This window comes from Sphaeramia orbicularis, chromosome 17 (genome assembly GCF_902148855.1).
Source record: "Sphaeramia orbicularis chromosome 17, fSphaOr1.1, whole genome shotgun sequence".
Lineage (NCBI taxonomy): Eukaryota > Metazoa > Chordata > Actinopteri > Kurtiformes > Apogonidae > Sphaeramia > Sphaeramia orbicularis.
The window spans coordinates 36324273-36349136 of NC_043973.1; the positions used below are offsets into that span (position 1 = coordinate 36324273).

The 24864-nt window shown below is 39.1% G+C and overlaps 1 protein-coding gene across 1 annotated transcript in view; it reads left to right on the forward strand.

The window, feature by feature from the left end:
* Positions 1-15782, forward strand: part of LOC115437893 (BMP/retinoic acid-inducible neural-specific protein 3-like) — a 74629-nt gene extending 58847 nt beyond the window's left edge. Inside the window, exons 5-8 of the mRNA XM_030161275.1 lie at positions 2757-2862; positions 4408-4644; positions 11961-12183; positions 14513-15782. Of these exons, the coding sequence (XP_030017135.1) occupies positions 2757-2862; positions 4408-4644; positions 11961-12183; positions 14513-15647 (1701 nt within the window). The 3' untranslated portion in view covers positions 15648-15782. The remainder of the gene's footprint in view (positions 1-2756; positions 2863-4407; positions 4645-11960; positions 12184-14512) is intronic.
* The last annotated feature ends 9082 nt before the right edge of the window (positions 15783-24864 follow it).

The window sequence follows — 24864 nt, forward strand, 5'->3', positions numbered from 1 at the left end:
TCAGAAAAACAGACCAGCCTTCAGCGTGTTCTAGCAAATCCAAGAGTTTTAAAGATTTAATTGAAAAGCAGCAGAATGTTCTCAATCCATGAATCTACATTTAATCCTTCAGTTTATAACAACCTTTAAAAATGAGCACATTTGCAGACATCTGGTTTTCCCTGCACAGGAAGGGGATGCAAACTGGTAGTCTGACTAAAGCTGTCGAACAAATGCAGTAGAGCTGAAGCGGAGCAGAAGTATAAAAGTCAGCTAAAATTTCCTTAGGGGGTCAAATGAGTGTCCATTTTTGTCAGAAAAAAAGTTGTCATAAATGCATAGAAGTGTGTGGAAATAATGCTAATCCATTTGTGCACAGACTACTGATATTCTTTGACAGTGGAAGCTCTATTTTCATAAATATTGGATTTGGAATAGCACGTGTATGTGAAAACTTTTGCTGGTGGACGGACGTGACATTACCCATGATGCTCTGGTCAGTACCAGTCTCTTTATTAGGAATAAACTTATAGACTTGCTATTGTTAATTCTGCTCTTCTTCATAAATGTTAGTATTGTGGATCTAAAACAATACCAGCTGACACAAAAACACTAAATGTGTCAGTGGACGGATGTGACATGGTTGTTGTGGATCCCATCATACTGATGCTCTGCAGCCATGTCAGCGTTTACACTAATGATCCCTGTGCAAAAACTAGGATCAGAATTATTTATTGGATAGTTTATCATCAGACTAAAGAGGAAAGAACAATATAGAATTGTTATTTCTTTATAAAAATGCTTATTAGAAAACTGTTGATTTAAACAGTGCTGTGTGCCATTCTTCATGTATGTATTGGCGTAACATAAGCAGGATGGATCAGCACCATACTCCAGATTCATTCATTCATTTTCTGACCCCACTTTATCCTCACTAGGGTCACGGGGGTCACTTGGAGCCTATCCCAGCTACATAGGGGCGAAGGCGGGGTACACCCTGGACAAGTCGCCATTTCATTGCAGGGCTGAACATATAGAGACAAACAATCACTCTCACATTCACACCTATGGGCAATTTAGATTAACCAATTAACCTATTAGTGCATGTCTTTGGATGGTGGGAGGAAGCCGGAGTACCCGGAGAGAACCCACATAGACACAGGGAGAACATGCAAACTCCACACAGAAAGGTCCCACCCCCTGTCAACTGGTGTTGGAATCGAACCCAGGACCTTCTTGCTGTGAGGCACGAGTGCTAACCACTGCACCACCGTGTCGCCCTACTCCATATTGAACCTGTAAAAATAAAACATGTGATATGTAGGAGAGAATCTGGGAAGAAAAACTGGGGAATCTAAAAGAATGGAATATTTGTTTTTCAGGTAAATTCAGTTCAAATATAACTTGGCCATTTGTGACATGAAAATATAGCATTAATTGTGCTGAAATTGGACATTTTTGAGCTGAAAACATAGTTCATATGAGCATCAACATGTTGAACAGAACTGAAATCCTGTACATTTGCAGAACTTGCATTTACCAACACAAAGTTTCTTTGGGGATTCACTGAGATTGATTTCTTATGCACAAAGACACAAATAAGACCTCTAAGCACATTTTAGCCGTTATAACAACCTTTTAAAAAAAATGAGCACATTTGCAGACATGTGGTTTACCCTGCACAGGAAGGGGATGCAAACTTGTAGTCTGACTAAAGCTGTCAAACAAATGCAGTAGAGCTGAAGTGGAGTAGAAGTATAAAAGTGCATAAAATGAAAATACTCAAGTAAGAAAGATCTTTTCTCAGAACAGTACTTGAGTAAATGGACTCCTCAGTAGCTTTAAAGAAGAGAGTAAAGAAGCACAATAGAGCTGCAGTTATGCACTTTAAAACACTAATCATCCATTTTCCTATCTGAAGTGGCTATTAGAGTGTACGCATTAATCAGCCTGAGGGGCAAACGTAGATGCTAAAGTGAGTAGCCACTGATGAAGACAAGTGCCCCCCCTCCTCCTCCCGAACTGAGAATGTGTTCCTATGGTTATGCATCAGCTTGATGGATTAGAGATTTCATTCCATTAATTTCCAGCTAGCCCGACTCCCATTCATTTCCCACTTGGTAGCTTGTGTGGAGCCGAGGCTGACTGGGGATCTGAGCAAGAGGAAGCGGAAGAGGGAGATGAACGCTATATTTTACCAGATGTAAAGCAGCACCTGCGATATATGGCCATTCATTAACATCGCATGGGCCAGGAAGAAACAGCATAAACATATGCTAATGTGCTGTAAGTTATGTGTTTCAGCATTTCCAACTTTAACACCGAGATTAATTACTCTTAGAAATGATGTTAGCGGAGAAGTGCATCAGTTTGAAATTTCTCAGTCGGTGGAAGTTGATTCCTTCTTACGGATCAGAACAAATTATTCTGTCTGAGTGGAGAAAGCTATGTAATTGAAGATCTTTTCAGTGTTACTTCACAGTGACTCAGTGCATTTGAAATTCATTTGAGGCATAAAATGCGTTTGATGAGGCTTTTAATGTTCTCTTGACCTTAATTTTTATTTATTTTTTTGCTCACCCGCAGAATGAGTCAGTATGTACACATCATGTCAAAGGGGCTCAAGACTCTGGAGTTTGTTCACTGATGGGGAGAAGGAATCATTACAAAATACAAGCAGCGTACTGTGTTTTTTCTGAGCAAAGACTGCACCACACATGCATAATAAAACACAGAAAAGACAAAATCCTCACTTATGTTTATTAATATCCTTACAGGTGACTGAGACCAGAACTGGGCCGCTCGGATGCAGTAACTATGACAATCTGGACACAGTCAGCTCCGTACTGGTTCACAGTCCAGAAAACAAGGTCCAGCTACAAGGTAACACCCACCCACCCAACAATAAACCATCATATTTTTAAAGGAATAACCATTAATGATATAATAATAAACTGTAAAAACTGAGCGGGGTGACTAAGATTTGACAAATATTCAATACACTGTTTTCTCTTGAAGAAATATTTGCAATTATTTAATATTTTTCTTAATGTCAACAAATGCCATAAAGATAAAAATGAATAGAGTGGGTTTTTCTTGTTGACATTTTCATCTGTGGATTAAAATATACTGTGTGTTAGAATTCAAAAATAAAATACTTAAAATCCCCTAGGCCGGTACGTATATTCTTCACTTGTGTGTATATTTTGTACCAAACAGTTACAGTGATGTTTAAGTTAAAAACCATGTTAACTTACCTTGTTTTATCAATGTTACTTGTGTGACATTTTCCTTAATATTAACTATCACAATGTAAATATACAGCACGTCTCCAAATATGATGTGAATTAAATAGATATGAAATGTAACATCAGTCAATCAGTGTTAATTTTTAGACCTTATATTTTGAAAGTTAATATCCAAAGAGGTTAATGTGTGATAAGCAGCAGCTGACGTCACCTCATTTTGTTGTGATTACGATATGTTAACTGGATGAAAATACACAACATCCTGTGCATTAATACACACTGGATCCTCTAGTGCAGTGACCAGCAACCACAGCAGACAAATTAAGAGTGAAATAAGAGTGAATTTGTACATAAATAAACATTGCTTATTGTTATGTCTGCATCACTATATCATGTTAATCTAATAATCTTGATTATCATTTTAATAAATAGGTATTCTGAAAATATATGAGTCCCAACATTGGTTTCTGCAGTTATTGAAAATATAGACAAGTTGTATATTTTTATGCAAGATCAAATAAATGCATTCAGCTTCACAGGTTCTTATGTTTTTGTTTTTGTTTTTGTCATAGAAATATGAACACTGGCCTCATATCATAAACATGCAACTTGTTTAAAGCTATTCCTACCTGTTTTTAGAACAAATAGGTATAATTATAGGTATAACAATGTAGGTGTAATTATAGAAGAGGATTAGGGCCACTGGGAAAAAGAAAAAAATTAAGGTCCAATTTATGTTTTAATTATTATTCTGAGATTAAAGTCAGAATTCTGAGATTGAAAGTTAGAATTCTGAAAAAAAGTCAGAATTCAGACTTTTTTTTCCCTCAGAATTCCAACTTTACTCTCAGAACAATAATTTAAAAAATATTTAAGAGTCAGATTTCTAAGAAAAAAAGTCAGAATTCCAAGATTAAAGTCAGAATTCTGACTTTTTTCTCAGAATAATAATAAAAAATATAGATATTGGACCTTTTTTTTTTTTTTCCAGTGGCCCTAATCCTCTTCCGTATATAACTGTATATAAAGTTTAAAAAAGCACACAGTAAAACCCATATATATGAATGCAGATCTACAGCACACATAATTTATCAGGATGTATTCATTGTTTTGGTTTGTACCATTGTTTATGCACACACCTTACACTTTGATATATATTTAAGGCCTTCGTTTCCTCCAGGGCTGCAGGTCATCCTACCCAGCCACTTGAAGAGCCGCTTCATTCAGGCGGCTCTAAACTACATCGGCTGTAAATCTGAGGGCCACTTCGTTTGCCAGAACAGTGATTGCTGGTGTGAGTGCAGCGTGGACTTCCCCCAGTGTAACTGCCCGCACTATGACCTGGACACTTTAGAAACCAACCTGATGCGCATCGAAGAGGCCTGGAAGCAGGCCAACCAGGACTTTGAGGAATCTGGTGAGTCTGAGATGTCAGTTTAGTTGACTTTTCAAGCTGTCTTGTCTTGGCAGCGCAGCGGCATAGTGGTTAGCACTTCTGCAGCACACAGTTAGAAGGTCAGGTGTCCTGTCAGTGCCCTTGACCACAGTGCTGATGAACATCTAGAGCTGGTCCCCGAGCACCTGCGGTAGCAGCTCACTCCTTCTAATGTGTATTATGTGCTAATGCTAATTGCTAAGGCTATATGAATATTATCTAAATCACAGGTGTCAAACTTGCGTCCCAGGGGCCAAATTTGGCCCCCCCACCAAAGGTTCCATTGCGGCCCTGCAGGATGAACGTGCAAAAATGAACCTGAACAGTCCAGGTTGTCCAAATCCTTTTGGTTCAGGTTCCACATACAGACCAATGAGATTTACAGTAAAAATAACAACACAATAAACCATAAATAATGACAACAACAAATTTTCTTTGTGAAAAATTATGTGGAAAAAATTTACGTGAAAAAAATAAGATTACACTGTGAAAATATTTACATTTACAAAACTGTTTTTTCACAATAAAATGCTAATAAATAGATAAATATAAACAAAGATGAACAACCCGAAATGTGCAATTTGAACAATATTCTGCCTGTTCCTAAATGTTTGGTGCATTTATGGATCCACTGTGATCTGGAGTTGGGTTAATAATAATAACAGATGGAATATTGTAGAAGTTGTTCAAATTTTAGTTCCAAACTCCAAAATTTTAACAATATTCTGCTTGTTACCAAATGTTTATGGAACATTTTGTGTAAATGCACATGTATAAATAATAAGTCGAGGCATAATATTGTTAAAATTGCACAAATTTTTCCAATGAAATTTCTGTTTTTTCAGGTTATTCACATCTTTTTTGTAAAATGTAAATATTTTCATAATTTAATTGGGGTTTTTTTGTACTAAAACAAAAAGAAAAACTTGGATTTGTTATTATTTACAGGTTATTAAGTCATTATTTTACTGGTCTGGCCCACTGCAGATCAAATTGGGCTAAATATGGAACTGAACCAAAATGAGTTTGACAGCCCTGTTGTAAATGAACGTGTACCCGTCTGTGGGCTGGTCAGTCTCCTTAGCAACTTTTCATTGCACTGAACTACTGTTTTGTACGGTGGCCGAGAAGGGCAAACACAACGACAAATCACAAAACACAACAACAATTTACTAAACACAATGACAAATCAGAAAACACAACGATTAATTGCAAAACGCATAAGAAAAAGAGGAATACACACAAGAAAAAGAAAAACATGCAAACAAGAAAAAAAAATCCTACTGGAAAAGCTGTGACCAGGATCTGGATGCTGATTGGACAGAAGCCCTGTCCCTCTTTCTTTCAGAAAGACTATCCAGTCAGCATCCCGATAGGTACCTACCTTTTCCAGTAAGACCTTTTTCTTGTTTGCATGTTTTGTTTTTTTTCTTGTGCGCTTTGCGATTTGCCTCTGTGTTTTGCCCTTCTCGGCCACCGTAGTTTTGCAACAACAATAAACCTTATTCTATTCTATTCTATTCTATTCTGTTCTGTTCTGTTGTGTTCTGTTCTGTTTAAAGTATTTTATTTCCAAACCAGTTTCATGGAATTTTGCAGAGATGGGCACAAATATTTACTTGGACTCAAAGATGAACTCATATGATTTTTGTAGTCAGGGGTCAAAGGTCAGTGTCACTGTGGCCTCATCTCTGTCCATTCTCATGAGCATTATGTCTCAGGAACATCTTCAGGGACTTTTTTTTTTCTTTTTTGGAACAAGCATTCACTCAGATTGTTTAGATTTTAGCGTTTATACCAAAACTACATTTGTGGTCATAAACTCTTGTAATTAAAACGACGACATGACCAGATAATAAGCAAAGGATAGTGGATGCATCATATTAAAGTTCTGGTTTTTGTTTGTTTATAGCATTAATGTGTCCTCCTCTGTGCTCACCACATCATTCCCTCTACACTACATCTACTGCAATCATCTCTTTCACTTTTCAGCCTCCTCGTGTGTTAGCAAAATTGTTTCCTCCGTTCATATTTTGTTCATTCATTAAAACATTGTGAATCTGAGGCTCTGTTCAGGGATTTCATCTCTGTTGCGCTTACTTAGATTATTCCACAGTGTCACACACAACAGAATCAATAATAAACACAACGCTAGCATTCGAAAATTAAAAAATAGTTAAGTCTGGGGAGTTCACTATTCACTCTGGTGTCCTGTCTGAGCTGTGACCATCCAAAATGGTAAAAATCAGCTTGAATACTGAACACAGATACTCGTAAATTTTTATAATATTTTGTCAGACTGGTTAGACTTCAGTAAGTAAGCAATTATTTTTACTTAAAATGCAGAAAATGAAACTTAGGAGTAGCAAATATACACAAAACTGCCTGTTTTGTTGGTGCGTTTCTGTTCTAAATTCACGCCTGGCTGTCAGACACTGTAAGCTGCTCAATCCTGAATCAAGAGGCCTGTCAATCATTGTGTCACATCAAATGACGGTTCTGATGCTTTCTAGGGGCTGGAGTCTGTCCAAAAACAGAATCCGTCTGTTTTCACAAAGACACTGCAGAGAATAAAATAAAGTTCTGACCTACCCACCATCAGTTAGAACTAAACTTATCATCTTAGTTTTGGATGATTTGTTTTGTCCTTTAAAGGTCGGGTGATTGGATGTGTGCAGTCTTAAAAATATATTTGGAAAATTAGTGACGCACGGTTGAATTTGAAGCAAACTGTGAGTCATGTCACTTGTTTTGTTTACAAAAAACTGTCCCATTTCCATGCCGACAAAACGATGATGCTCTTATTGTGGCGCGCTTTTGGAGTTAATTACGCCTGTTAGTTCAGTGTCATGGTGCACAAGCCTATCTTTAAAGGACAGAAACTCAGGCAATACAATAGTTGAATGATCGGAGCTGATTGATGAGTCACCGTTTAACCCAGCAACACCAGCCAGTAACTGCAGAGACTCATTTCACTTTCAAATGAGGACCCCAGGCCTTTGCACAGAGAATTTCAGCCTCTTCCCTCCAGAGGTTTGTAGTCCTGATGTGTAGAAAAAGTAGACATATTTAAAAATAGCCGCATTCCAGCCATTTCTTAGACGATCATAGAGCTGCTGCATACACTGATCAGCCATAACATTATGACCACTGACAGGAGAAGTGGTAATAACGCTGATTATTTTATTACACTGGTACATGTCATTAGACAGCAAGTGAACATTTAGCCCTCAGTTGATGTGTTGGAAGCAGGGCAGTAGGCAATTTATGCAATGTAATGATCTGAGTGGCTTTGACAAGATCCAAAAGTGAACCTCTTCTGCAGTAGCTAAAATCGACCAAAAGTGGTCTAAGAACCGATACCCAGATCTTAACCCAGTCCAGAATCTATGGGAACGCACCATTATTACCACCCTCCTAATATTGTGTAGGTCCGCCTTCAGTCGACAAAAACAGCACTGACCTAAAACATGGACCAGACTATTGAAGGTGTGCTGTCGTATCTGGCACTGAGGCATTTAGGCAAGGCAAGGCGGATTTATTTGTATAGCACAATTCATACGCAGGGCAGTTCACAGTGCTTTCCAAAAATGGAAAAGAGACAGGTTAAAAACACACAATTACAATTAAAGCGTAATCAATAAAACGTAAATTAATAATCAATTAAAACAAAGTAAAAGGTCAGAGGTCAGATAGAAGCCTTCCAGTTGTTCTGTGCACAGTTGAACAGCTCTTTTCAGTCTGGACTGAAACACTGTCACAGTTCAGGTCTGTCTGACGTCATCAGGAAGACTGTTCCAGAGTTTAGCTGCATAGAACTGAAACACATAGAACTGAAACACATTAAACTGAAACACATAGAACTGAAACACATTAAACTGAAACACATAGAACTGAAACACATTAAACTGAAACACAACTGCACCTGTTTAGTCCTGACTCTGGGCACCAGCAAAAGACCAGTCCCTGAGGTTCTCAGACCAGTCCCTGAGGTTCTCAGACCAGTCCATGAGGTTCTCAGACCAGTCCATGAGGTTCTCAGACCAGTCCCTGGGGTTCTCAGACCAGTCCATGAGGTTCTCAGACCAGTCCATGAGGTTCTCAGACCAGTCCCTGGGGTTCTCAGACCAGTCCCTGAGGTTCTCAGGGTCTGAGATGGTTCAAATGGGACCAACATGTCACAGATGTACTTTGGTGCTAGACCATGGACAGACTTATAAATGAGCAGAGCTGTTTTAAAGTCTATTCTCTGAGCCACAGGAAGCCAGTGCACAGATCTGAGCACAGGACTAATATGGTCGTACTTCCTGGTTCTAGTCTGGACCCCAGCAGCAGCATTTTAGATGTACTGCAGCTGTCTTCAGCTGGTTTAGAGAGTCCAGTGAGAAGGCCGTTCCGGTAGTCTATCCTGCTAGAGATAAATGCATGGATAAGTCTGTCTAAGTCTGGTTTAGACAGTAAACCTTTGATTCTACCAGTGTTTTTGAGATGGTAAAAGGATGATGATGTAATAGATTTAATGTGGCTGTTAAAGTCTAAGTCTGAGTCCATTATTACCCCTAGGTTTCTAACCTGATGTTTAGCTTTTAGAGTTACAGATTCCAGATGACTGATGACACTTTCTCTGAGTTTTTGTGGACCAAAGACAATGACTTCAGTCTGGTCTGAATTAACAGATCCTTTAAGTCCTGGATGTTTGGAACATCCTGCAGATGCTCGATAGGTTTGTGATCTGATTGTCCTTCCTTAGATCACTTTTAGGTCCAATCCCAATTCACCCCTTGGCCCTACCCCTTACCCCTACCCACTGGCCCTTATACTTGGCACTACCCCTAGCAAATATTCCCCTATGAAATGAGACAACCCTTCCAGACCTGTTACAGCAGTCATCGATGCCGCTATAAACAGAAGCAGCAACTTTGTTTCCGAAAGAATTCACCATGCCGTCAGCAGCTGTAACAGCATGGACTTTGGGAATCTTTTTGCAGCTATCAACCACATAACGTGATCTATAACACACTGAAACAGCATTAAATGGATGATCAAATGATTAAGTAATTTACAAAGAAAGTACTTACATTTGTGTGTTTCTTTTGTCACACTGCTGAACTTTTTAGCTGTGTTTACATCCATTTTGCCGATGATTCGAACAGAATTATGGGAAATTCCTCATACCCCTCCGTTTGTAGTGTGGTCCTGAAAAATCTCTGTTTCAAGAGCCAAACAGCTCCCCCCCCTTAGCCTTCCCCTCTGACTCATCAAATATCGGGACACCCTTCCAAATATTAAGTATATAAAATCAAAAGTGTAATAAAGGAAAAATATACTCACATATTTGACCTAAAAGCAGATCTTTACATAGGCGTTTTCTCCGGTTTTCTCTATGAATTACCAGAAATTTCAGGCGACCCCATTTGAATTCCAGGTGACCCCACGTTGGGTCCCGACCCCAAGGTTGAAAAACAGTGGTGTAATATAATCAGCATTACTTGTCCATGTTCATAATGTTATCACTGATCGATGCATAGTACTGGTTAACAGTTAGCTGTATTTATTTCATTATAGGAGTGCATATTTTATGTATTTAACTAATAATTTTATTGTGCTGTAGAATTGCTGTCATGCTGCGGTCTGTGTTGTTTGTAAAATGCATGTAAAGATGAATGCCGTCTCATAACTGCAAATCGATTCCACTCACACATACAAATAAAATAAACTTAACTTGATTGTAACTTGCATCAGTGTAGAGAAGATTCACTCCTTCATTAGTTTAACCCTTTAACAACAGCAGTCTCTCTGATGATTTGCACTTTACAGCATTCAAATTACCGTAACTCCTAAATCGTTTATGCTATCTACAAAATTCAAATGGCATCAGAAAGCTGAGATCCTGAGCTTTCTGACACTATATAACACTTTACAGCAGCAATTTGGGATGCTATTACAAGTAGAAAGGAACTATTTTAGAGACTTCCACACAGGCTGAAAAAACGCCTGGAAATAACAAAAAATATGAAGCCATAATATGGATACTGAATGTTTCAGATCAAAAGGCCTGTTTGAGCAGATGTAAAATAGTTAAAAGTTTATTTCTGCAGTCTCAAAAGTTTTGTTATGGCCATGCACAGTTGTTTCTGATAATAAATATGCTAAAAACTTCAAGTCGTTTTTTTTTCTCTTTTACTAAAACACTGTTTTAGGCATGTATTATATATAACAATGATAATTTATGGCCAGTTATTGAAAGTTAGGTTCTTCCTGAAAACAAAGGTGCAAAAGAATTGGCAAAAAAGACATTTCTGACACTTTTATCGCAAAGAAAACATGAAGCCACCTAGGCGGCCTGTTATAATGGCAGTCATAAAAGGGCTAATGTGTAAAAGCACCCTGTACTGTTCTCATTCACAGCTCCTATTGTACACTAATTTCTCTCAAATATATGCACTGAAAAATACAGTTAATACAGTGCTATAATTACCATAAACACATCACTGGGGAGAAGATTAGTAGCTTCAACTGGCATTTACACACCAATTTACATATTTTTGCACAAGCCCTGTGAAGCAGACTTCAATTAGAGCAAATACCAGGAGGTGATGTAAAAATGTTTTTATAGTACCGTGGTAGAATGTTCTGATGTTTAGGAAAAAAAGCCACATAACACACCTTTAACACGTCCCCCTGTGGTGTTGATAGAGCGAGTCGGGTTCATGTAAAATGTAAAAGAATAGTGTCTTCCAAGAGTGCGTTGCTGTCATCTATGAAACCTATACGATGCAGATCAAAGACAGACAAGTCACAGCTGAAGATTCTTTCTGCATTGAAAAATGTCAAGAAACTTTTCTGAAATGCGTAACTTTTTTGTTGCTAGACTCAAGTCATTACAATTATCATTGCAACCAAGCACAGATTCGGGATGTTACTCAAAGAAATGGCAAGGAGCAGTGGTTTTTCTTTCAGTGTCACTCATGTTTAATTAGAGACTAGTTGCTTTGAAGGTGTACAACGCTGCATTCTGACAACAGGTGGTGATTAACATTTCTCTTTACTGGTACAAAATATGAAGGGAGTTTTTTGACGTGTTGATGAGCTCTGCGTTCCCTTCTAAAAAAAAAAAAAAATCAAAATAGGAAAACATGCTTTCTTGGCATGTTGCAGCTGTTATTTCTCCTCTTGAGCTGTTTGCTTTTCTGGGACAAACATCCAAGAGTAGAGAGTTTTTTCAGGTTGGGATATTGTTACCCCACAGCTCATAGCCACAAGCTGAGTTTACTTATTTATGTTTTTCTTCCTAACAGATGAGTTCCAAAGCTTTGTTGGGAAACTGCCAAACCATTATGCTGTAAACACATCTGTCGTGGAGCACTTGTGGAGGACGGATGCCAACCTGCTCCAGCGCTACAGGCAGCTGGAGACCAGCAGCAACCAGCTTTTCACCAAAGCTCGCCGCACCGCTAACAAGCTCTTCAGCCTTAGCAAGAGGTGCCGAAAACAGCCTAAAATAGTCCTGCACAGGCCGAGGTAAGAAGCAAGAAGGGAACAAGAGGGAGGAATATTTATACTGCAGCCTGTTAACCCAAGGTGCTCCCTGAAACTTATAATTATGAAAATGATTTATGCACCGGGCGCTGCAAAAAAGCAGCAGAGCGAGACGGTACTTATTAGAAGGCACAGTTGTGGAGTGAGGAGAAAAGTGCTGACAGGAGCAGCGCTGCTTCTCTGTTCAGTGGGGAAAAGACAAACGGGATCGTGTTTGTCCAAGGAGACGTGTTTCACTGTCGCCCTGCAGGTTTAAACTCAGTTACAATCAATCCAATGTAAAATTGCCCATATAATATTCCATTTATTTAAACGGCAATGCATCTAGAAATCTAATCTGCTGTGGACAGTAAGATATTTTGTCAGTGTTGCAAGCTGAAAATCTATTCCTGCTTTTTTTTTTTTTTTTTTTTACTGTCACAGCTGCTGTTTCAGCAGCACTACCACCTGGATGCTCTATTTTACTTCCTATCAGAGATCACTTTGGCCATAACTTCTCTCAGATTTATGTCTCTCTCATGAACACTCCATATTGATAGCTATTTCTGGCAGGGAAATTAACAAAATGACACAATCCATCAGCTCAGTAGTCATATGCATGCACCACCTCCTCAGTCCACAATCCAATTACAGTTTTATCACACCCCTTCTGCCTCTAAAGAAGTATTCAATAGTGGTCTTGGGCTACTCGGTAAGTAATATTTTTATATTCATATCCCCATGAAACAAAATGTTTGTATGCATTTGTTTGCTTTTTAACATTATATTTGTCTTTTGGTGCATTTTATTGTGATGTATAAACTGGAGGAAGACATAAAGACTATGAATATGACTTTGTATAGTTCTGTTTATGTATTTCTTGAAGGACAGTTTGTTGTTCTGAAGACATTTCAGCTGGTCTTCACAATGTTTTAGTTAAAACTTTGTTAAACAGTTGGGTTTAGGTTATGGTTGGATCAGGGTTTCCCAAAGTGTGAGGCCACGTGATACACACAAGAGACTGTAAATACTGAAATTAAAAATAGTGATTTGTAAAAGTCTTAGTAAACTGTTTCAGATTGGGTTTTTCTGTTTTATCTATTTAAACAAGTACACCATAATATATGTACTGCACCACAGAAAAAGTAATTGCTTTAACAATGTAAAAGCCTATTTGTACAGTGCTGTGCAAAAGTCCTGGGCCACAATTAGGTTTGTTGATTTAATAAAGTTCTAATGACCACAGATACAATATGAATTTCTCTGTATTAAGATCCATTCTGGATATATGTGAAGTATGTACAGCAGTAAAAACAAACATTTCAAGGAAAAAACCCTTCTCTAAACCAAAGTGGTAGTATTTAGTCTATTTTAACAGGTCTTTAACCCTTCTGTTCAGACAATTTGAGATTTATGGCATTAATTTTTTGATATTTTACATGATTTCATTCAATATGTGTCTAATTGTTTGTGTTGATTCTTGTCACGAGGTCAAAGGTCACACTAAATAGTGACTTTAACCTTTGGAGCGCATTTAGTTCAGTTTTGTCTTTTAAGGCTGTCCAAATACATCCTGTTTTTTGTTGTTGTATTTAAAGAAAAGAGAACGAGAAATAAATATGTATGCTTATTTCAACCCTGCAAAAACAACAAACTTAGAGACTTTTGCACAGAACTGTTTGTCTGTTTGATGTATCGTATCTGTATGAGCATAGACACACTTTAGTATATATACAGGACATCTAAAAGTATGCCATCATGCTTTTGTTTTCTTCCACACCAGGTTGCTTAGTCTTTTCTCTGCGTCGAACAGACTGATCTATATGATCTATTACATCTGCAACTTTTAAATGGAAGTGATAAGGGCTCGACTTGTGTGTTATAAAACATTAGGGAGCTGCTGCGTTATGGTAGGGTTTGGGTGAAGCTTTCAGCTGTGGTGGTTGTTGTCAGGGTTAGTGAATGTGTAAAGTCAATGTTTGTCCTCACAATGATACAGAGACACAAATGCATATGTGTGTGTCACCGTGCCCATCTGCACCACAGAAGGGAAATTCAATAGATAAAAATATTCGTTTTGATCTGATTTTGCTTCTGCAGCTCCAGCTGAGTCTCAGTTTGTCTAAATTGTTTTTGCAAACATCAACACAGCACGTATTTTTAGTGAATGGCACGATGAATTGTTCTAGACAAAACATTTCCTACATGGCAATGATTTCCCACGCAACAAAAAGATACAAAAGGGCAAATTAAATTTGGATCTCCAATAATAGCTATTACTGCAGTGCAGTGGCTGAAAACCTGAAATTTTCAACTGTCATCTCTCCCCCAGGCCCCTGCACTTCTGGTTGAGCTACTCCCTCTCCATTTTGTACTGTAGTGAGAACAACCAGGTTGGTGTTTACACTGAAGAAAGTCGCAGCTGCTCCTGCCCCTACAACCATCCCCCATGTCAGGGCGTCATCCCCTGCTCCGTCGGCGATGGTCCCCGCTGTGCCTCCTGTTCCAACGACAACCGGACACGATGCTCCAGCTGTAACCTCGGCTTCAGCCTCACCCAGGGGGCGTGTCGGCCCGCCGTGCCCGACCCCACAGACCCCTACCTGGGTTTGGAGAGTGATCGAGACCTGCAGGACCTGGAGCTGCGCTACCTGCTTCAGCGTCGTGACCAGCGCATCGCTCTGCATGCTGTGTTTGTGAGCAATGACGTACGTGTGAACACTTGGTTTGATCCGTCCTGGAGGAAGAGGATGCTGCTCACCCTCAAGAGCAACCGAGTGAAGTCCAACCGCGTTCATATGCTCCTTGGACTGGCTCTGCAGTTTTGCCTCACGAGGAACAGCACTCTGGAGCCAGCATTGTCTCTGTTTGTGAATCCCTTTGGAGGCAGCCATTCTGAGAGCTGGACCATGCCCATAGGCCAGCATGGATACCCCGACTGGGAGCGGACCAAGCTGGATATCCCTTTGGACTGCTATAACTGGACGTTGACTCTGGGAAACAGATGGAAGAGCTTTTTTGAGACTGTTCATTTCTACCTGAGGAGCCGAATCAGGGAGTCTGTTGGAGTGACGGGTGGAAACAAGAACAGTACCATGTACTACGAACCGCTGGAGCCCACCGAGCCTTCAAATAACATCGGCTACATGAAAGTGAACAGCATGCAACTTTTCGGATACAGCGTGCACTTTGACCCCGAGGCGATCCAGGACCTGATCCTGCAGATAGACTACCCGTATACTCAGGGATCACAGGACTCGGCCCTGCTGCAGCTGGTGGAGCTGCGCTACAGGGTCAACCGCCTCTCGCCTCCAGGGGCCCCCCATGTCGATCTGTTCGCCTGCCTGCTTCGCCACAGGCTCAAACTGTCCAGTGCCGATGTGACCAGGATACTCACTGCCCTGCAAGCTTTTAGTGCCAGACAACCAAACTACGTGGAGTATGAGGCAAACAAACTGTGTAGTTAAAGGCCTCTATTTGATGTTTTGTACAAGTTCTTTGCCACAGACAGGCCTGTATCCTTTGTCAGCTGGATCCATTTGTGTCAAGTGTATGGTATGTTATACATGCAATTTGTGCAATTAAATTGGATGTTTTTATAATTTCAGTGTAGTTTATGGAAAACTTGGTGTCAAAAAAACATTTCTCTACAGAATTGCACATTAAAGCAGCAGGGAGCAGAGGTCGCATTAACTGAAAATATTCCGTCTTTGATGGATTTTTTTTTTTAAATGACAGAAAATTCTGAAGGCCGTCTGTCATTTTGACAGATTAAAATACTGAGGGTAATCTACCAAAGAAAGTTTTCACACAACACTGTGAACAGAACCTGCTGCAGAATCGCTGGTCTGTCTGTCTGTGAACAAGTCATCAAACATTCCATAACAGCATCCTACCTGTAGAGAACCAACAGCACCACTGTTCACTACTACACTGAATACAACAGCAGTACTGCAGTCACATGACTCACTGTTAGTCCATCTGTGGTAGACCCCCTGTCCAGCTGATGCCAGTGTTCATATTAATCAGTCAGTGTCCAGTCTTGTCTCATTTCACTGACTTTAGCCAAAATTAGATGCTACTTTGCTAGGTGAAGGTGAAGACAGCCGAGTCTCCTTAGTTATTTTAAAAAGCCCAGTAAATGTGATGGCATTGATAAACACAGTGAAAAAAGAGGGACTGATGCGGTGAAGGATGACGGACAGGCAAGGAATACACCAGTTCTTATCGATGGCCAAAAAACAAAACCTCCTATCTGCAAATTTTTAGATTTTGAGTTTTTACATTAAATGGTGAGAACAAGGATGATATGTCAACACATAATATAGAAAGAGAGTGTGAGAACAGTAGAATATGCTTGGATATCTATAACAAAGACCATACTATAATAAAACTAAATGTTTTGTTTTGGGTTTTTTTCGTTTCCTGAAAAAAGTGTTTTTTTCAGATAGGAGGTTTTGTATTCTGGCCATCATTATGGCATTTGGTGTGTTATATGTACACATGTTCTACCTTTCATGTGTTATTTGATGGCATGTCCATTTGTTTCCAGATCTGTGGTTCACAGAACCTGAACCCTAACCCTCAGTGCATGGGATTTAACACTGCGTGAACAAACACAAGGAAAGCTTAGAATGTCTACAGATAACACACCAGTTAAAAGCGGCGTATATAATTATGTGATATCACGTTGGTTTATCAGCCAGCAGCAACTACAGCTGCTGCATCATTGAGATGTTTTTGAACATTAAATACTACTAAATATATCTCATTATCATTAAAAAATAAAAATTTGAAATAACGGATAATTATATGTTATGATGGAATTTTTATGGCCCCGTCCGTCAAAATGACCGACAATAAAAATGTCTAGTGCAACCTCTGGCAGGGAGGACACATCAAGAGGAAAAACACCCGAATTTGACAGAACACATCTTCTTTCTCCAGTTTTCTCCTTCTTCTCAAAATCAAAAGCCTATAAAAACAGATGTCTTGATGCCATTTCACGCCGTGATGGAGTAGGGCCAAAATACTGGTGTTATGGGAGCGGTCATGTTGCTTCTGACTCGAACCAGTGAGTAGTGAAATACAGTCACGTCTGACAGAATATCAACAGCAAGCAGTAATTAAAGCTGTTAATTACATATTTAACCCCGCTTTTCACTAAATGATGCCAAAAACTGAAGCTTTGAATGACTTAATAAGAATCAGACTTAAAGTATTAGGGAAAAAAACAAATGTAATATTTTAGTTCTTCCAAAAAGTTATTTTTTTACTGCAGACATTTTACTTTAAACCCAGTCATATAGAGCTCCCTATCATAAAATGTTGCCCTTGAACATTTCTGTAAACCATGTATGCATATAATCTCAGTGTAGCTGACCCAAAAATAATACTTTACATCAATATTTATAGATCCATGGCTGTCAGCGTTATAATCTTTAACTACTCAAGGCATTTTTAGGCAGTTTGAGGGAATAGAATGAGTCTGTAATAACAACCAGAGGTATAATAATACAGAAATAGCAGCATTATTAGACTTTTAATTAGATTTATGCATTGGTACTTGGTAAGGGAAAGACACCTGGGCTGGGTTTAATACAGGAAAGATCTGCAAATGTGATTAAAAAATGATTCATTGCGCATTAATATTTAAACCAAACCAAAGGGCTTTTTATTGTGTCCCTATTGGAGTCAGGATGTGAAGTAGACATTATATATATATATATATATATATATATATATATATATATATATATATATATTTCTTTTTTTTTTTTTTTTTAACCAAAACTACATCATATCCACCATCTACCCCTGCCTGTTGATAAAATGCAAAAAAAAAGTAGTGGAGGAACAATATAGTGATATACATGTATCAGTGTCGGCTGCTGCTCTTTCAGACAGGGGAAGCTCATTGTCACTTACATCCCAAAAAAAGTCAAGTTATTTAAACATGAATTCGTCCTTCTGTTCCTTTTTAAGAAAATGGTCAGTGGCCTTATTGTACCAACTAAACAAGAAAACGTTGAAATTATGTTAAATTGAAACAAGGAAGTACAATGAGTGTGTTTTATTTACGGTGCAAGAAATGAACGAGTAATTTCATAGTGGTTTCTCTGATTTCACAGCAGAATGTGTGACGGTATTAAACTGAACTGTGTCAGTGAAGGAGCAGATCTGAAAACAGCTGTCAATCAAACGGTATTCAGCCTTTCGACTGATCCTCCAATCAGCATGTGGAATCCTGGCGTCCAGCCCGGCCAAGCTCCGCCCACAGCTCCATTCACCCCCAGAGATGCCAGGCATCCGGGGGTGGGACAACATGGTGGCATTTATCCAATTAGCGTCCAGTTTAGAGTCAGTTTAAACCAGTTCCACTCAGTCCCATTGAAGTGTATGGACGCTGAGCGTCTACGGACAAATGCACTGAGCAGAGATCGAATGAGAAAACACAGACACGGGAATGTATGAGAAGTGAACAACATCCAGTCTGATGATTTGGGATAAAGCTGATTCTGAACCAACTGGTCTGTGAGATGAACGTGTTCTAACACATTTGGAGTCAATGAAATGTCAACACAATCGAACAGATTTAACCATTGAATTTTCGTAATTTTAGGGGAAGCTGAGCTTCCACTGCAGTCTGTGAGAAATCACCACTGACATGAATCCAGGAATATTGATATGAAAGGTGTTTTTTGTTCGCAAACATTGAGATTGTATGTGTCAGTGTTGTCGCTTGTCCCACCCCACTGATAATAGTTCAGTAAAGGCGGCCATACACTGTGCGATTATTTCGATCGTTGCACGCAGCTCCATCTCAAACTGTGCGAATCAGTCGTACAGTCAGGCTCACGATTCATGTTCTCACACTGCACGGACCGACGCTCGTATGCGACCTGACTGCTCACACTGTAGGACCACACACCACAGGACGCACGACACGTTTGAGTGTTGGATCCGGAAACACAACGTTAAAATACCAAGGAATCCGTAAAAGTGCATAGACGATTGTGTATTGGCGTGAGCCACGAAATGGTAGTGCTAAACAAAAACCAACGAGCTGCTTTGGTAATATGTGCCATTATCTGCGGGGAATCAAAAAAGAAGAAAAGACAACGATGTGTTTGGTGCAGGCATTGGTTGTCCAGACGTGGACAGTATAGGCTGTCAGTCTTAAAGCAAAGAGAACTAGAGGTAAACTGCAACAGCCAAACTGCACTAGGACAACAGCTAGCTACTGTCAGCTTGTACGCTACTGTACGCGTCTGTGTTTGCGCATGCACAGTGTGAGAATTTGAGGCACATTGGTTCGTGGCACTGCTTTGACAGTACGATACACTCACGAGGAGCGAGCAGGATTTCAAACAGCTCCGTTTTCCTTGCGAACACACGATTGCTGGTCGTGAGGTGGTCGTGAGGTGCTAATCGCTTCTCTTTACCCCATGTACACTGCACGAAGCACGACACACGATTAGAGGCACATCGGGCCCGACCCCAGAAAGAGTCACACGAGTGAGAAATCGTCTCTAAACTCGCACAGTGTAAGGCCGCCTTAATGTGTCATGGAGACAGTGTTCAGAATACCATGAGTCTAAAACTGAAGCAGCTCTGTTAACTTTTATAGAATATTTCCTTTACACCTGCGTTTCTTTGACATCAGCATCCCTATGCATGTTGCATGAAAAAAAGGTGTATGTGTCAAACAGCCTTGACACTAATAGAAAAGCTTATTGTGAAAAAAGGATGCGAGGGCTTTTAGCATTATCATCACGTTACATTTCCTCACAAAGCGCTGGCATGCATCAAACTATCTTCACAGCCTCCTTAATCTGCCTTACACATTTACCGTCTATCTCACTGGAGAGTTGTAGTGTTGTGTGCTGTGTTGTTTTAGCCCATCTGGAGCTTCTGAACACAAGGTCTCCATTCTCCACTCGGGGAACAGCCTTGGCACAGATTACTAAGTATATAGTGAGAGGCGGGAGGGTCGGGAGCAGCCTTCCTCTATTCCTCTGCGCCGCTGTCCGCCATTCACAGTTACCGTGATAGATGAGCTGGGGAGTCACTGAGACATGCCCGGCATCAAACAACAGTCAGCTATCTGTGACAAGGATAGTAGTCTTGCATAGCGCCGGTGCGAGTCGGACCCGCACAAGAGTGACTCTGACCAAATGGGAAATCAGCTTTAATCCCCCGAAGGCTGTCAACACAGCCTCAGGGTAGCAGCATGCCGTGGCTTTGATTAGACTAGCATCTTAAAAGCTTGTAGCAAAAGACGTAGCTTCATCAAGATTCACCAGACATGTTTCTCCTGAGATTAAAGCCAGACACAATTTGCTCTGATGCTACCATTCAAAATGAATGCGAAGAGGTTGTTGATGCCATTCTGATTGTGAGACCAAGTATTACAAGCCCACCGCCATCCAGATGACTGTATAATACATCATGTTGCAATTTTACAGTAAAAACCTGTTAAATCAGCGGAACTGAATATTGGTAAATCTAAAATTGTGCTAAAGGCAACAATTATATCCCAGATTTTAACACTGGGTCATCAAACATGTTTGTCCAAGGGCACAGGAAGGCACTGCAGGGGCCCATTAGGCCTAATTAGCTTGTAATCAGTGGCTGAAATTAAAAGGGGACTTGAAACACTGAACAATATTACTGTGGGTTTTATTTGTACCTCAGGTAAGATGGGAATCTGCAATAAAACTTGTCATTCACTGGATTTATCAGAAAACTAGAGGTTTCATCGTGTTTTCACAGCAGAGTGCAGCCATCTTGAAATGAACTAGACCAGGGCTGTCAAACTCATTTTCTTTCAGGTTCCACATTCAGCTCACTTTAATCTGCAGTGGGCCGGACCAGTACAATAATAGCATGAGAACCAATAAATAATGACAACTCCAAATTGTATTAGTGCAAAAAATTACATTCATTGCCAATATTTACATTTACAAACTATTCAAACAAAAAGGATGTGAATAACCTGAAAAAAATGCAATTTGTTAAAAAATATAAGTACAATTGTATCAATATTCTGCCTCGATTTATCATTTAGACGTATGCATTACAGGTCAGATCTACAAAGGCACAAAGTATTTAATAACAGGCAGAATATTGTTAAAATTTAACTTCATTTTCTTCCAACATTTCAGGTTGTTCATATTTGTTCAGGTAATTCACATTTTATTGTTAAAGGATAGTTTGTTAATATAAAAATTTTCATAATTTGTTTTTTGCACCACATCAAAGGGAAAAATGGTGTTGTCATTATTATGATTATTTATTATTTATTATTATGATGATGGTTATTATGGTATTATTTTTGACTTTGATGCCCTAACTTGCACTTTGCAAATTCATCCCGTGGGCCGGATTGGAACCTTTGGTGGGCCGGTTTTGGCCCCCTTGGCCTCCGGGCCGGATGTTTGACACCTGTGAACTAGATGATGGTGTCTGTGGGTTGGTGTATACAGAGATGAAGGGGAAACGTTACTGTTTTTCAGGTGTTTTGGGGTCGGTGTGTAGTCATGGGTATAGAGCAGGGCTGTCAAACTCATTTTAGTTCAGTTCCACATTCAGCCCAAATTGATCTCCAGTGGGACGAACCAGTGAAACAATAGCATAATAACTTGTAAATAATGACGACTCCAAATTTTTCTCTTTGTTTTAGTGCAATCAAAATTAAATTATGAAAATATGTACATTTACAAACTATCCAAACAAAAATGATGTGAATAACCTGAAAAAACTGAGATTTCTTGAGAAAAACTAGAAGCACTCAGAGAGCGCAGACCTCCGCCAAGGCAGATCAGTGGGCCCCCGTGGGAAGATTATTTCCTGGAAGAATTGAATTCCATCAGAAATATGTACAAATACTAAACACATTTTTATTTGATTAGAACAGGATCTAATACTGTATCACAAATTTTTTCTAATTCTTCTAGTTTCCAAAGGAACTCCCATCTGCCTCTCAGACAGTAAAAGTGCTTTTAGGACGATTCAAATAACCATTATTTAATAAAACAGTGTTAAATAATAATGAATAAGAATAAAACAATAAAGAAAAACAAAAAACAAAAATGAACCTCCACCATATCTGCATTTGAATAAATACCTAAAAATATCAATACAGTACTTTTTAATATCGATACAGTATTGTGAAATGAAATATCACAATATATTACAGAACCCATATTTTCTAACACCCCTGTACTTGAATGCATCACACCAGCTGTGTCTCTCCAGTTTGCAGAGACGTGTAATGGTTAAAATCTTTAATTCCACAAATATAAATGCTGAATGCAACTGACTTGATTTAATCAACTTAACCGGTTCGGACTGTTATACAGTACTCTAATTGATGGAAAACCCTGCAGCATGTTGTGTTGAATATTTACTCATAAACTGACAAGTGATGCATTCACAGCCTTTAGATGCTGCAGATGTTGGGGATTGGTAAATCTTTCCTCATTATTTCCATCTCATTTGTTTCTGAAATATTTCAATGTTGGAAAAACACATGGTATACATCATAAATACTGATCTGCATTTTTCCTCATCACGTTTTATACATTTGTACGTATTATCCAGGCTCTATAGCTGCATTTGAGCTTTAATATCGATTTACAAGGTGCTAACACATGTTTTTCTGGGCTGTCAGACATCACCAGACTCTTTTGGCTCCTTTCGTCACATCATGTTAAAATCACCCTTTAAACGCTGGCTTTTTCGACCCTTACTGATCAGTCTCTGCTTTTAAGTTATTTTAGACTCCATAACAGGTTATGTACGGGTAGTTTTTGCCGCAGTTGTATTTAACTTGCCAAAATCTCCCAAGCTGTGTTGTGTATTTTAATTGACTTCAGGGAAAAGATGTGTCTGCAGAAGAAACTGAATCTGGATCATGTTTCTGTGGTTAAATAGTGAACACCTGGTGTGTTTTTAAAATATTTTAACAGGCAAATATTCTGCATCTGGGTGTGAAATGTGATGCAGTGTGACTGGAAGCAGTTGAGCATCAGACTAAAGGAACAGACTTTGTTGTTAAGAGCATCTCTGACTGAGGAGGAAGATACATGTCTGCGCTATCTCCTCATTATCAGTGGGATTTTTTTTTTTAACTTATTTTTGGTTTATTTGATGCAAAAGTTTGAGCCTCGTAGACAGAGTAGAAAAAGAAGGGTCATCTTTTTTTATTTTTAACAGGGAAAAACAGAGGCTTTGTTAAAACATAGTTCAAAAGAAAGTCATTACGGGGAAAATAAAAAGAGAATAAACACAGAATAAAACCAAGAAACAGATTCTCAAGTGTCACCCAAGGATAACATTACCTGGCGAAGTTGGCAAACGCTCAAAGGAGACGCAGTGCAGAAGCACAAACACTGACAGCCTGAACGCTGCTTTAAGTGCTTTTCACTAAAACCCCAAGGATTATTTAGAAAAGATAAAGTAACAATAAAGGATTTACAAAACATATTCCCATTCAGACTGAGATTGTTTTTCATGTCATTAACTTACCAAATAGTACGTTGATTTTCTCAAATTGAAAAACCTCCATTTCATCCACACCATACACACTCAGGTTTTTTTTGTATATTTTTGCATTTTTTGCTTGTTTTTGCATACTTTTATTTTTCATTTACAGCCCAGACAAGCTGCAGATGAACATATTTCACTGCTGTCTTTAACCCTTTATAAGACACTCATAGAAATACTCTGAAATTCAACATTGCAACCTTGATAGTGTGATATTGGAGGACATAACCAGACTTTATTACCTCCACCAAGGAGGTTAGGTTTTTGCCAGGATTTGTTTGTTTGTTGGTTAGTTAGCAACATAACTGAAAAAGTTGTGGATGGATTATGATGAAATTTTCAGTAAATGTTTGAAATGGGACGAGTAAGAAAATGATCAGATTTTGGGAATGATCCAGATCACTGTCTGGATCCAGGAATTTTTAAATAGATTCTTTATCATAGGGAGATAGGGATATTTTCAACATGTATGTGTAACTCCACAATGAATGGTCAGAGTGCTTGGTACAAAAAAAAAAAAAAAAAATACAAAATAAGTTCCCAACAGGTTCTACAAGATATTGAAGATTCATTGATTCATCATGAGTTGCAAAAGTGATATAGTTGTTTGTCTGTTAGCAAGATAACTCAAAAAGTTACGGACGGATTTGGCTGAAATTTTCAGGAAATGTTGATACTGGCACAAGGAACAAATGATTAAATTTTGGTGGTGATTTGGGGGGAGGGGACTGATCTGCCTTGGTGGAGGTTTGTGCTCTCCAAGTGCTTTTCTAGTTACTTTTGTGAATTTTTTCAAAATGTTTTATTGTTATATAGAAAATTAAGGTAAATGAAGTTACTATATTTGGTTCCTTACCTGTAAGTGGCAAAAAGGGAAATATAAAAAATACAAGAAAACCACATGTGGGTGGCTGTGGCTTAGTTGGTAAAGAAGGTCGTCCAGTGACCAAAGGGTTGGCAGTATGAATCCTGCCTCTGACCATACACATGTTGAAGTGTCCGTGGGCAAGACGCTGAACCCTCAAAGCACCTTGCATGGCAGCAGCCGCCAATGAGGGTATGAGCAAGTGGCTGAATGGGTGAATGTGAGGCTTTGTAAAGCACTTTGGGCACCATGAAAGTGTGGAAAAGCGT